This window comes from Oncorhynchus mykiss, chromosome 3 (assembly GCF_057628025.1).
Source record: "Oncorhynchus mykiss isolate SJ-2025 chromosome 3, ASM5762802v1, whole genome shotgun sequence".
Taxonomy (NCBI): Eukaryota; Metazoa; Chordata; class Actinopteri; order Salmoniformes; family Salmonidae; genus Oncorhynchus; species Oncorhynchus mykiss.
In genome coordinates this window covers 44952867-44967272 of record NC_143024.1, presented here as the reverse complement: position 1 = coordinate 44967272, position 14406 = coordinate 44952867, and the positions used below count along the sequence as shown (strand labels likewise).

General features: G+C 42.3%; 1 protein-coding gene across 6 annotated transcripts in view; it reads right to left on the bottom strand.

Moving 5' to 3' along the window:
* Positions 1–276: 276 nt before the first annotated feature.
* Positions 277–14406, bottom strand: part of snap91a (synaptosome associated protein 91a) — a 56875-nt gene continuing 42745 nt past the window's right edge. For 4 of the 6 annotated variants that reach the window (XM_036973907.2, XM_036973908.2, XM_021596324.3 and 1 more), the window contains 13 exons: positions 13535–13771; positions 12230–12307; positions 11700–11780; positions 8654–8803; positions 5839–5913; positions 5244–5468; positions 4044–4241; positions 3925–3943; positions 3648–3741; positions 3015–3092; positions 2773–2886; positions 2243–2336; positions 277–2028 (listed from right to left, as the gene is read on the bottom strand). In XM_036973907.2, coding sequence (XP_036829802.1) covers positions 2256–2336; positions 2773–2886; positions 3015–3092; positions 3648–3741; positions 3925–3943; positions 4044–4241; positions 5244–5468; positions 5839–5913; positions 8654–8803; positions 11700–11780; positions 12230–12307; positions 13535–13771 — 1430 coding nt within the window. In that variant the 3' untranslated portion in view covers positions 277–2028; positions 2243–2255. The remainder of the gene's footprint in view (positions 2029–2242; positions 2337–2772; positions 2887–3014; positions 3093–3647; positions 3742–3924; positions 3944–4043; positions 4242–5243; positions 5469–5838; positions 5914–8653; positions 8804–11699; positions 11781–12229; positions 12308–13534; positions 13772–14406) is intronic. The other 2 variants (XM_090229342.1, XM_036973910.2) reach the window with 2 other exon arrangements.

Here is a 14406-nt window from a genome sequence, read left to right as displayed (position 1 = left end):
TGTGTGTTTACCATGAGGAGAAGTGATGTACTGTATGTATCCATGACACATCTATGCCTGTAGCCAGGCTCATGATCATTAGGCACTTCTTGGACTTGTCCAATAGGAAACAGTCATTTACATTTTAAAATTGTTTTCAATTGTGCGCCCTAATGAACACAACCCAGGTTACGCCTATTGATGTCATTCCTATGTCATGACATTTAGTGCACCGGATTAAAAATGCAATGCATCCATGTTCTGATCTATCAATATAAGAAAAAGATGGGCGATCAGTAATGGTCCATTCTTTCCATCATTGAGTTTATTGCATCTAAAAGGGCTTACATGCACTGGGGAGGGGCATAGTAAATAATAATAATAAAATAATAATGTAACTCAATAATGAAAATGATGATGTTTTCCCATTTTTTGAAATCCATATTTTTTTCCCCCACAACAATTGTCGAAACAGTCTCGCAATGACACAACACAGTATTTGTTATATCTGGGGGTTATACAGCACAGGACTGGTTTCACTGGTTCTAAACAGCTGCCTAGATAGACATGGAATGCACACTGTTCAACAGTGTCCTCTTCTGACTGGGTATACACAGGCTCTCCGCTCCGCCCATGTTACCATGTACAATATTACTGATTCACTAACAAGGCGGGAGGAAACCGAACGGAAACATGTAACAACATCTGGGATGGGGGGGGGGGGGGTTGGGGAACAGGGCGATAAGGATGTTTCTGTTCCTTCTCAAATACAAAAATAACACTACATATCCAGTACCAACCGTGGTCTAGTCATAGTAATAATGCTAATAATAAAGTACGAGCAATTCTGAAAATCAAACAGCAGACCACTGACGAGGAGGACAGTGATAGGTCCATAGGGAGAGTGCCGGTGATACCAGGAAGTAGACTTACTGTACACAACTTGTTTTAGTGGTTTAACTAAAGACTGTTCTCCTCTGCATTGAGATATGAGATACTGGCAATATTTGGCTCCTGGTATGCACTGTTTGACCTTCCTCTTGAATAGGAATAACTCAAATATAAACACATTTTCTCTGAAAATAGGCGGTAAGATATGATCTGTTGATAAAAATATCCGAAAACGTTTTACAGCAGATTCACAAACAATGTCAACAGAGAGAGGAAGTACAAATAAAGCTGGACATGACGCCCCAAATCTAAAAAATGAATAAATAGAAAAATAAACGCTGACAAAAAACGTATAAATATACTGAACATCATTAAAAAAAAATATTGGATGGTAATTTAGGATTCAGGAGCCCGTACATGTTGCTTATTTATATTAATCATATATTCATATCATATCAGTTTCTAAATACGTTCAAAAGATGAAAGGAAATAAGATAATGGTCACATGACTTCTTACAATTTGATATCAGATTCACATCAATATGCTCTTCCACAGACATACTGTACAGAGTAGAGACAAATCCTTAGAGATTTCCCAGTGTAATGTATATACACCACCGAAGAAGAACTTCTGTGAACGACACATTGCACATTTCATCCAAAATTGACGGGGCTGCTTTGCTTACCCCTCTTATCCAATCAGGGTGAGGCAGGGTGGAAGCCCCTCCCCCTCTAGAGTGATCAGAAGGCCAGTCAGTGCAGGGCCGAAGGTGGAGCTGAGGGCACCAAACAAACACGCATCCATCATTCAACTCAACACGCCAACACTACTGGAAAAAATTATCTAAATACATACAGCACATACGCGTTCAGCTTCTGCTCGGGTTTCTGGCTTGCTTTTATAGACATTTTTTTGTAGGTTTTGTGTGGTTTTGTTTAGACAAAGGGTTACATCTAGTTAAGCACACACTTGTTTTTTTCTCACTAAGGTTTCACTTTCACAGTTTGTGCTACAACATTACACAGGGGGCGGGGGTGGAGTGGAGGAAGGGGGTCTCCTATGGGTGAGTAGCCGAGGAGGGTCTCTGGTGTCCCGGGATGTGCAGAATGCCAAAATAAGACAGGCAGCCAGAGGGCCCAGCTCCAGAAAAACAAGAGCTGGAAGACAATAAGGAGAAAAACATACTCTAAGTTTGACCACTGACACAAGACTAGCATTAGCCTGGTCCCAGATCTCTTTGTGCTGTATAACCAACTCCTATAGTCATTGGCATGACAACGATCATAAGTTGTCAAAACCATAGAAACAGATCTGACACCAGGCAAGACTAGCATCACACCAGGATGAGAGTTTAATGTCCTGAACACACACCAGGGCTGGGGGGTTACATTAAGTCCTTGAGGTTGAGGTCTGCTAGTGGGTCCTTGGGCTTTTTGCTCTGGGTGGCAGCAGGTCCTGGAGACAGCTGGAAAACAGAAAGAACGAATCGAGAACCACTTCAAATACATTGCCTTTAAAATATCTTTATTTTGCACATACAAGACTTATTCCTTTCCAAATAGCAAGCCTGTGTTTACTTTGTAGAAAAGTCTTATTGTGATGTTTTGCACTTTGACTTTGGTGATCGGGAGACTAAAAGCAATATATCTTGAAAAAACATGAATGTTGACATGCATCATTTTATGAGAATGTATCAAAAGTGGACTAATGAAGAATATATGAGTATATTTCCCCTTTTAATACGTTTATAACTAAAGGAGTAACAGGTGATTCTGTATACTTATGTGCACATTCCTGTGTATGTGTTTGAGGGTTTGGATTTTTTAAAATCTGAGAATGAATGTGAGTGTGTATCTGTGTGTGTGTGCGTGTGCATGCATGTGTGTGTGTGTGTGTGTTACCGGTGCCCCTGGTGCTGCAGCTCCTGGCAGGGGTGGTCTCATGGGTTGACCCATCATTGGCTGGCCCATCATCATGGGAGGCATCATGGGAACTCCAGATCCAGCTGTTGAGGCCTGGAAAGAGATGGAAGGGGTTCATGGAATTGACCAATAACTACTTCCTGCCTCGAATAAGAGCACTGAGCTCATTTATAAGTATAGCTGTCCATGTTGGCTTCTGGGCATCCTGTCCAGTATCTCACCATGCCAAAGCCAGGCTGTGCTCCCATGGGCAGAGGCATGGCTCCAGGGGCACCTGGGGCTCCAGGGGCGGGACCACCCTAGAAACAGGAAGTCAAGACAAAAACGGTTCACAGCTCTACGTCATAGAACATAATTTCCATTCCTTAACAATCCTTTCCCATTCAAGTCCACAGCTTATTTCCAATATACATAAATTCTACTCTCTCCAGGCTCTACAGAGGGTGGTGAAGACTGCCCAGTCCATCACTGGGGACTGACTCTCTTCACAGCTGCACCCAAGAGACTTTCACTCATCCACCCTTACACACACACACATACCTCACCCCCCCCCCCCCCCCCCCGCACACAAACATCTCACACGCACGCACGCGCACACACAAACCCGTGCACCATTGCTGTTACTATCCATCTAAGCTGCTCAACCATATCACTACTCACTCGAACACATTTCATTTTTTATTTTTTATAAATGTGTATTGTACTGTTGAGGGGAGCTTGCAAGTAAGCATTTCACTGTACTATTTACAACCTGTAACCTGTGCATATGACCAATCAACTTTGATTTGATTTCAATTTTAAATGTCCCAATAACGGTTCTTTGCTAATATTGGGAGGCTTGTGGAGGCTTTTACCATCATAGGCCCAGGAGCGCCCCAGCTGGGAGGAGCTACCTGGGGGGTCCAGTTAGATCCTCCTGTCAGCTTCTTGTCATTCCACTGATGGTCCCTATACGAGACACAGAGGACACCAAAGTTGTCATCAGCTAGCTGGAAGGTTTGGGAGTACACACTAGATGCCGCATGACTTTGATTGTTATTTAGGAAGCACACAAAAAAAAAGGAGAACACACACATGCACACACACACACACACACACACAAGCACGAACACAGAGAAATTCCGTCCGTACTTTTTCTGAATCCCCAGATCTGCAAGAGAGAAAAAAAGCAATTTCAGAAATCATTTTTAAACGGACAAAAAAACAGTAATCACAACCATGAAGGCTGTCCAGGTGTGATCAATACATGCCTCCAACCAGGTTTGCTAGTGAGGAGTCCAAGTCGCCCCCGATGGATGGCCGTTTAATAGCTGTGGCACCTGCCATGCCACCCCCGACCGCGGGGGCCACCTTGGTATTCCCCCCACCACTGCCTGTGCTGCCCACACTACCCCCAGTGGACTGGGGTGTTATGGCTGGCATCAGTAGGTCCCCTAATCCACCAAAAACTTTGAGGGAAAAGGTAGAAACAAGGGGAGTAAGATGTTGGAAACATACAGCATGGAATAAAATCTTTATTATCCCTAATCTTCACAAAGAGGGGGCAGATGTGAAATCATCACCATACAATTCCTCACCACAACAATAGCATTCAGTACAGTACTCTGGTGTGCAATGCATAAACCGAACAGGGCAGAAACAATATGCACCTAATCTCGGTTAACCCAGAATAAAAATCTTGCGTAATTTGGTACATTTTATGTTTATCTAGTCTGCCCACGAGAGATTAACATATAGCCACTGTAAGGCAATCACTACAACATTATCTGAACATTCAAGTCTATAACTGTGTTTAAATGTGCTTTTAGACTACCACAGTGCCAGCATCGCAGCTTCAAAGGGCACTATGTTGAAAATGAGGGTAGAATCTGGCAAACGTTACAAATGGGAGAAATACATACATTACATTGTCTCATACATGAGACAAACATATTGAAACATACAAAAATGGAATATATATATATATACAAAAAAAAGGGAACGTGACAAAACAGCTCATACTGCAAAGCACTATGGGGAGAAAGGCTTGTGAACTCACCAATTACGCAGTAGCAGCAAGCAATGACCCAGCAGTGACAGAGAGAGAGAGAGGGGATGGCAGGAAGAGACCAGGGCAGAGTGGACAAGGAAAGGATGTGAGGGGAGAAATGTGGAAAGGTAGTATGTGACAGAGGAGGGACGGAGGGAGAGGGAGAACAACGTATAGAGAAAGAAGGAGTTGAAATAGGATGGGGAGCACAGTAGTAAGTGTTCTGCATGTGCGCATGTGAGATGAGAGCGAGAGAGAAGCAGTGTTGAGGAGTTCAACCGTGAGCAGTGGTGACCGTTGATCCCTCAGCGTTACATAATAGGGACAGTGGCGGTGATTCTTGGCAGCGTCAGTCATGCATGCAGAACACACACACACACTTCCCTCAGGATACACACATGGAGCAGAAAGTGTCCCCTACCTGATGCATCAAAGCCACCAGAGGGTGCTGCTGCGGCCGGCACTGTATCTGCAGCTGCTGGGGTGGCGGGGATTAGTGGGGGCAGGGCGCCGAGGGTGTCGAAGCCACCCTCCAGCAAGTCATTCTGGGCTGAGACAGGAGCTAGGGTAGGGGCGAGGGCTGGAGCCAGAGTGGGGGCCAGAGAAGCAAGGGCCGCCGTGGGAGTCAGGCTAGGAGACATCAGTCCTGAAAGTGGGGAACCATTTGAATGTGGGTATTATATGCGATGATAATGATTTTAATTTCCATTGATTAGAATTTCATTGATTTAAGTTACCTTGTGTCACGGTACTCAATATTAACATACTATACGTGCAGTATGAATCACAAATGCAGATGGCTGTCTTAGAGCAGGGGCTCCCAACCCTTCTCCTGGAGAACTGCAGTCTGCATGCTTTTACTACAACTCTAATCCAGCTCACTTTATTCTACTAATTAGCTGCTCACCGAGACATTGATTATGGTGTTACAGCTGGGTTAAAGCTAAAACGTGTGTGTGTGTGCGTGTGTGTGTGTGTGTGTGTGTGTGTGTGTGTGTGTGTGTGTGTGTGCGTACCACCCAACAGATCCTCTTCTGGTCCCCCAGGGGCAGCGGGCGTAGCGTCCAACAGAGTAGGACTACTGAATGTGTCTGTAGAGCGACAGTAGGGAAGAGTTAGTTAGCCATGGGCCAGGAAGGGAGGGGGAGGGGAGGCAGACAGGCAGTGAGACAGGTCTCACTGTACAGTAAACCAGGTTTGGCTAGGTTACTTTCTAATTTTAATCCGTTACTGTTACTAGTTACCTATCCAAAATTGTAATCAGTAATGTAACTTTTGGATTACCCAAACTCAATCATGTAATCTGATTGCATTCCGTTACTTTTAGATTACTTTCCCCTTAAGAGGCATTAGAAGAAGACAAAAATGTATGTTACCAATTGAAAGACATTTATTGCAGAATAAATCAGTGTTAAAGTTTACATAGCTGGCCATATATGGATGTTACATTTTACTTTATGGGTTAGTTATGTAGGCTTCTTCTGACCCATCGCTTTCTACTACAGATAGCAACACAATTAAATTATATCTTCACATTAAAAATCAAAGTCTATCAGAATTCCAGTCATTCCAATAAATGTTATACCCCTTGATCTTCAAGAATAGGACCTGGAAATATGGAGTATAGATAAGTATAGATTAGCCAAATTGTTTTACCTGAGCATGACCCCAAAACTAAGGACGTTTTAGCCAGCTCTACTCTGGTTTTTTTATGTTGTTGTCATGGAGGACTGATTGGGCTTTCATCAAGGCAAAGAAAGGGTGGCTACTTTGAAGAATCTCAAATATAAAATACATTTATATTTGATAACACTTTTTTGGTTACTACATGATTCCATATGTGTTATTTCATAGTTTTTATGTCTTCACTATTATTCTACAATGTAGAAAATAGTAAAAAATAAAGAAAAACCCTTGAATGAGTAGGTGCGTCCAAACTTTGTAATAACCAAAAAAGTGTTAAACAAATCTAAATATATTTTATATTTGAGATTCTTCAAAGTAGCCACATTTTGCCTTGATGACAGCTTTGCACACTCTTGCACACAAAGCATGCCATTCCATTGCACAAGAGCGCATTTTTCACAGGCTGTCCACTGGTTTCAAAAACAATGATTGATAGGCAGCTTAAACTTCTTGAATTCAACCACTATTGGGTTCAAATACAGATTTAGATTTGTGAACAGCCATCCACAACAACCACAATCCGTAAGGCGCAAATAGCTAAATGAGAGAGCAGCAGTGTGATTCACATCTATGCGCCATGTAGATATCAATAATAAGTGATATCCGTAAAGCCGTAGACTACACCTCTACTGTCATCCTTACCTCCAAGCGTTTATTCAAGTTGGATCATCTTTGGATGCCGACAGCAGTCGCACCATTGGAAGACATAGCTTGGACTGTAGCCTACAAAAGACTATTCCTGCTCTTTTCTCGTGATCTATCAAACACATATGGTGTGTCATCAAAGTGGTCTCTGACTTGTGGTCAGACTCGCTCAGGTGGAACAAATTTAAACTTGAGCCTTTTTTCAATGCTGATTTGAATGCCATTAAGAAAACAGAGAAGTGTAAAATATTTTTTTCTGCAAACATCCTTTCTGAATTTAAAAGTAATCCTCGAAGTAATCATCTAGTTTTTTCAAAAGTATCGGTAATCTGATTACAATCATTTTTGCTGGTAACGTAATGGATTACAGTTACCGTTTTTTGTAATCCCTTACTCCCCAACCCTGCAGCAAAACACAAGCACGTGCACGCATGCACGCAAGCATACACACACACACCTCTAAGTACCATACAATTGCAAGAGGGTAGAATTTCCATCTCAACCTGTGTATGAACTCAAAACTCTCTGCACACCAAAACAACACAACTCAAGAAGCCTTAACCTGAAAATCCAAAGGTGTTTCTTGATGCGGGAGACAGTACTTTGAGGTTTCAGGGCGGGTGACGGTCACTGCTCAATGGCTGCTACTAAGACATACACAGCTAACTAGCAAGCAATGCTACATTGGCTACATAATCCAAAACCAGATGCAGAGGAAAACTTCTGGTATATACTGCTACACCAAACATATTACACTATCTCTCTCCTAGATCTAGACGTATCTAGGGTCTGTTATCCTGGCTACGAAGATACGTACACATGAACAGCTCCCCACTTACAAATTTCCTTCACACCTAACAGCTATATTTAACAACCAAAAAAAATATTTTTTTTATTTTACCAGGTAAGTTGACTGAGAAGACATTCTCATTTACAGCAACAACCTGGGGAATAGTTACAGGGGAGAAGAGGAATGAGCCAATTGTAAACTGGGGATGATTAGGCGACTGTGATGGTTTGAGGGCCAGATTGGGAATTTAGCCAGGACACCAGGGTTAACACACCTACTCTTACAATAAGTGCCATGGGATTTTTTTAATGACCTCAGAGAGTCAGGACACCCGTTTAACGTCCCATCTGAAAGACAGCACCCAACACAGTGAGATGTCCCCAATCACTGCCCTGGGGCATTAGGATATTTTTTAGACCAGAGGAAAGAGTGCCTCCTACCGGCCCTCCAACACAACTTCCAGCAGCATCTGGTCTCCCATCCAGGGACTGACCAGGACCAACCCTGCTTAGCTTCAGAAGCAAGCCAGCAGTGGTATGCAGGGTGGTATGCTGCTGGCTAATGGAGAAATGTCCATTTAAAAAATCACTGCAAACAAAGTACACAAGACGAAAAGATGTATGTATGGAAAAGGTCATATGTTACTCAGCATCAGCGTCAAATCCATGAAGGTGTAGAGGAAGTGGTGGATTTCGTGGTACAGTACGCACCTAGCAGGTCAATGACAGGTGCAGGTGCAGAGGGCTCAGGTTCGGGAGGAGAGACAGTTGCAGGGGCAGGAGCTGGAGCTGGAGCTGGATCCGGGGCTTGAGCTGGAGTTGGAGCCACTGCTGGTGCTGGAGCCATAGCAGAGAATGCATCTACAGAATGAGAGAGGAGAGCATTTTACCACACTTTGAAAAAAAACAGCGTTATATACAGTACCAGTCAAAGGTTTGGACACACCGACTCAGGGTTTTCTAGAATAATAGTGAAGACATCAAAACTACGAAATAACACATATGGAATCATGACGGACTGTCATTTCTCTTTGTTTATTTGAGCTGTTCTTGCCATAATATGGACTTGGTCTTTTGATTTGAGATTTTGTTGTCATGGAGAACTGGTTGGGCTCATTGATTCGAGTTGAAACATAAATGCTGCGCTCATGGAATGGCATGCTTTGCCAAGAGTGTGCAAAGCTATCATCAAGGAAAAGGGTGTACTTTTGAAGAATCTCAAATATAAAATATATTTAGATTTGTTTAACACTTTTTTGGTTACTTCATTATTCCATATGTGTTATTTCATAGTTCTGATGTCTTCACTATTATTCTACAATGTAGAAAATAGTAAAAAGAAAGAAAAAAAACTTGAATGAGTAGGTGTTTCCAAACTTTTGACTGGTACTATATATACACTACCTTTCAAAAGTTTGGGGTCACTTAGAAATGTCCTACTTATTGAAAGAAGAGCACATTTTTTGTCTATTAAAATAACATCAAATTCATCAGAAATAAACTGTATACATGGTTAACGTTGTAAATGACTATTGTAGCTGGAAACGGCTGATTTTTTATGGAATATCTACATAGGAGAACAGAGGCCCATTATCAGCAACCATCCCTCCTGTGTTCCAATTGCACGTTGTGATAGCTAATCCAAGTTTAGAATTTTAAAAGGCTAATTGATCATTAGAAAAACCTTTTGCAATTGTGTTACCACACCTGAAAACTGTTGTTCTGATTAAAGAAGCAATACAACTGGCCTTCTTTAGACTAGTTGAGTATCTGGAGCATCAGCATTTGTGGGTTTGATTACAGGCTCAAAATGGCCAGAAACAAATAACTTTCTTCTGAAACTCATCAGTCTATTCTTGTTCTGAAAAATGAAGGCTATTCCATGCGAGAAATTGCCAAGAAACTGAAGATCTCGTACAACGCTGTGTACTACTCCCTTCACAGAACATACAGGTTGCAGTGATTTTGTATACATCTGGCCCTTCTTTGGACACTGTGTTAACTACCCTCCAGACCTCCAGACGAGCTTCAACGCCATACAACTCTCCTTCCTTGGCCTCCAACTGCTCTTAAATGCAAGTAAAACTAAATGCATGCTCTTCAACCGATCGCTATCTACACTTGCCTGCCCATCCAGCATCACTACTCTGGACGGTTCTGACCTAGAATATGTGGACAACTACAAATAACTAGGTGTCTGGTTAGACTGTAAACTCTCCTTCCAGACTCACATGAAGCATCTCCAATCCAAAATTAAATCTAGAATCGGCTTCCTATTTCGCAAAACAAAGCATCCTTCACTCATGCTGCAAAACATACCCTCGTAAAACTGACTATCTTACCGATCCTTGACTTTGGCGATGTCATTTACAAAATAGCCTCCAACACTCTACTCAGCAAATTGGATGCGGTCTATCACAGTGCCATCTGTTTTGTCACCAAAGCCCCATATACTACCCACCACTGCGACCTGTAAGCTCTCGTTGGCTGGCCCTCGCTTCATACTCGTTGCCAAACCCACTGGCTCCAGGTCATCTATAAGTCTTTGCTAGGTAAAGCCCCGCCTTATCTCAGCTTACTGGTCACCATAGCAGCACCCACCCGTAGCACGCGCTCCAGAAGGTATATCTCACTGGTTACCCCCAAAGCCAATTCCTCCTTTGGCCGCCTTTCCTTACAGTTCTCTGCTGCCAATGACTGGAATGAACTACAAAAATCACTGAAGCTGGAGACTCATATCCCTTCACTAACTTTAAGCACCAGCTGTCAGAGCAGCTCACAAATCACTGCACCTGTACATAGCCCATCTGTAAATAGCCCATCCAACAACCTCATCCCCCATACTGTTATATATTTTATTTATTTTGCTCCTTTGCACCCCAATATCTCTACTTGCACACTCATCTTCTGCACATCTATCACTCCAGTGTTTAATTGCTATATTGTAATTATTTTGCCACTATGGCCTATTTATTGCCTTACCTCCCTTATCCTACCTCATTTGCACACACTGTATATAGACATTTCTATTGTATTATTGACTGCATTATTATTGCATTATGCTGTTTATTTATTCCATGCGTAACTCTGTTGTTGTTTTTGTCGCACTGCTTTGCTTTATCTTGGCCAGGACGCAGTTGTAAGTGAGAACTTGTTCTCAACTAGTTGGTTGACTGGTTAAATAAAGGTGAAATTATTATATTTTTTTTTTAAACAGTGAAGAGGCGACTCCGGGACGCAGTTGCCTTCTAAGCAGAGTTGCAAAGAAAAAGCCATATCTCAGATTGGCCAATAAAAATAAAAGATTAAGATGGGCAGAAGAACACAGACACTGGCCAGGGGAACTAGAAGGCCAGCATCCCGGAGTCGCCTCTTCACTGTTGACGTTGAGAATGGTTTAGATATTCCATTAAAAGTCAGCCGTTAACAATGTCTACACATGTCTACTGTCTTTCTGATCAATTTGATGTTATTTTAATGGACAAAAAAAAAAGTTTATTTCAAAAACAAGGACATTTCTAAGTGACCCCAAACTTTTGAATCATTGAAAAATGATTATGTTTCTTCTGATCACAAAAAAACGTTCCGGTCACTTCCTGAAGAGATACATTGATTGACAGGCTGACAGGGAGGTGCACTACCAAGCTTGTAGTACTGCATGCTGTAGTCATGCAGGCAGAGTTGGAGATACAGGAAGTTTTCCCATAGGTGATCATGGAGTGAGGTCAGCTTAGAGTGGGCAGATAGTGTAACTCACCAGTCACACCAGACAAGAGGTCTTCATCAGCATTGGCCTCGGGAGGCAAAGGAGACGGCCCGCGAGAGATAGTAGGGAGATCTTCCAGGGAAACACCCGAGGAAGGAGGTCGAGGAAGTAGGAAGAGTGAAGTAGAAGAGCACAGAGGAGCATTAGCATAACAGAGAGAGTGAAAGCTGTGGTAGGAGTTACTGTTATTTAGCCAGTGGGTCCAGAGTTGGGATCAATTCGAAGTCAGCCAATACAGGAAGTAAAATGAAATTCCGAATGAATAATTTCAAATAAATTAAACTGAAAAGAAGAAGCAATTTGTTTCAAACAATTCCCTAATTTTGAATGTTCAATTCAAATCACTTCCTGAATTGACTGACTTCAATTCAAATTGGCCCAACCCTGGATTGGGTGCATGCACAAGTCGCATACCACTATGGGGACAAACCAAGACGTGTGGTGAAACAGATGTTTGAGGAGGAAGGACAGAAGAGATGAAGAAGAAGTTCCAAAAAAAGAAAGCAATCCACGTCCTGTACCTGCCCCAAATAGATCTACGCTAGGAGTAACAGCAGCATCAGCTTTTTCTGCGGTAGGGCTTTTCTCAAACATAGAATCTATAAACAAGGACACACAGTTACATTCAGTATACAATCTATACAGCATGAGTTCAGAGGGGAAACGGAGAAAAGCAACAACAAAAAAAGCACAAATCAAAAAAAACATTTTGTTTTAAAGGAACCAATGACTTTCATGAATAAGCATTGCGTTACTTTATAATTGCTTATTCTTGAAAGTTTGTTACAAAGTGTTACCGATTCATCTTTAAATTGCAAAGTGATTATTGAAAACGAAGGAAAAGATGAACTAAAATCAGGTGAAAGATAAAATGAAGATATGCTCAAATGAAGGGTGTTGACATCTACAACCTTGGTCAGAGGTTGGAGGTGAAGAAAGCAAAGGTTGTCATGCAGGCACACTGCAGCTAGAGTGACTATAACAACTAGGTCAAGTTCAAACACTTTTGCCACAGAAAATGAAAATGTGCGTTCTTATTGAACACGTTCAGGTAATAACTCAAATAAATGTCTCCCTACTAAACACAACTCTGCTCACTTCCCTCTAGCTTTGACTGACTATAAGGGTTCATGATTGAGATTGAAATCACAACACGTTGAGCCAACGCATTTAATCAATGCCTCTGAAAGTCAATACAAATAATAGCCTCACATAGATGTACTGACAACTGAAAAGGTTCATTTTGTAACAGCCTGCAGGTTTAATGCTTCAAAACCTGTTATAAGCACGTCTGAGGCTTTATAATGTCTAATAATAAGCCCTATAATATGTTTTGACTCATTCTGGCTGTTATTTAGTCGCGATCATTATAAAATGATTACAAGGCATGTATGCTCATGACATCTTACAATACACGATAACGGCATCATAATGCATTCTTTGCCGGTTTGAAGGGAAGTGTTACTGTTAGTTTCAATAGGTAGTATACCATTAGAAGGCATCCAGTTTTGAGATCTGTGTATTTACTCCTTGTCTACACAGGAAGGATGCAGAGAAGAATCCTAATTTGATAGATCCACATACTGTGCCCATCATCATACCCTTTTCATTTCTCATTTGCTGAGGCGGTCAAAATGTGTGATTCACTCAATGCCTGTGACTTAAATCAAACGAATAATAACAGAAGAAAACATCATTATAAAAACAAATCTAAAATGTAGGGAAGTTGCTGTATCATCGCCATTATCATCACCATCATCATCACCATCATCATCATTGACATAGCGCAGAGCAATGCAGTGTGCGAAGTAGAATGTGCACTTTACCACCAAAGAGGTCGAGAGTGGGGACGGCAGGGGCGGGGGCGGCTGCAGACTCAGTGGTGGTGGTAGTGGAGGGAACGGGAGTGGCAGCAGGGGGCTCGATGGGGGCGACGATGATAGGCACTGCACTGGAGGTGGGGCTGGCTGCTTCTGGGGCAGCCAGCGTGTTATCGAACTTCATAGCAAAGAGGTCCATCTCTGGAGCCATGTTCACACTCCCCTCCGATGGAGCGAAGGGGTCTTCAGGAGGAGGGAAGAAGGGGGGGGGGGGGCGGAGGATGGGGGTTTGGGGGTTTAAGGGATATGACGAGAGAGGGGAGGAGGGGAAGAGAGTAGGGAGCGTTGAGAGTTTGTTAAAACAACAAACGCTGTAAAATACATATTATTGTATGTCTAGAGCAGCTTCCATAATGAGGTTTCGGGGGAAGTAAAGAAAAGAAACCATTAACCTTGTTCTACAGCCACAGGTTAGAATACTCACTGTCTCACACTCAGACTCAGGGAATGGGCTGCAGCTGGTTTCGTAAATACTGTAGTTACATAGACAGGCCACAGAGGGCGAAGTCCAATGGTTACATTAGAACTAACACACACACACACACACACACACACACACACACACACACACACACACACACACACACACACACACACACACACACACACACACACACACACACACACGGAAGCAGAATCATGCCAAAACAAATACAAATAATGACATTTTGGCATGAATCTGCTTCCACACTAATAAGCTCTGTCTACATAGAATCCAAATACATGATAAAGGCACTGTATATGCATAATTCAACGTAAAACTGTCCTACTATTCTAAGCCATAAGACCAAAGCCCTACACACACACAGTAATGGAGC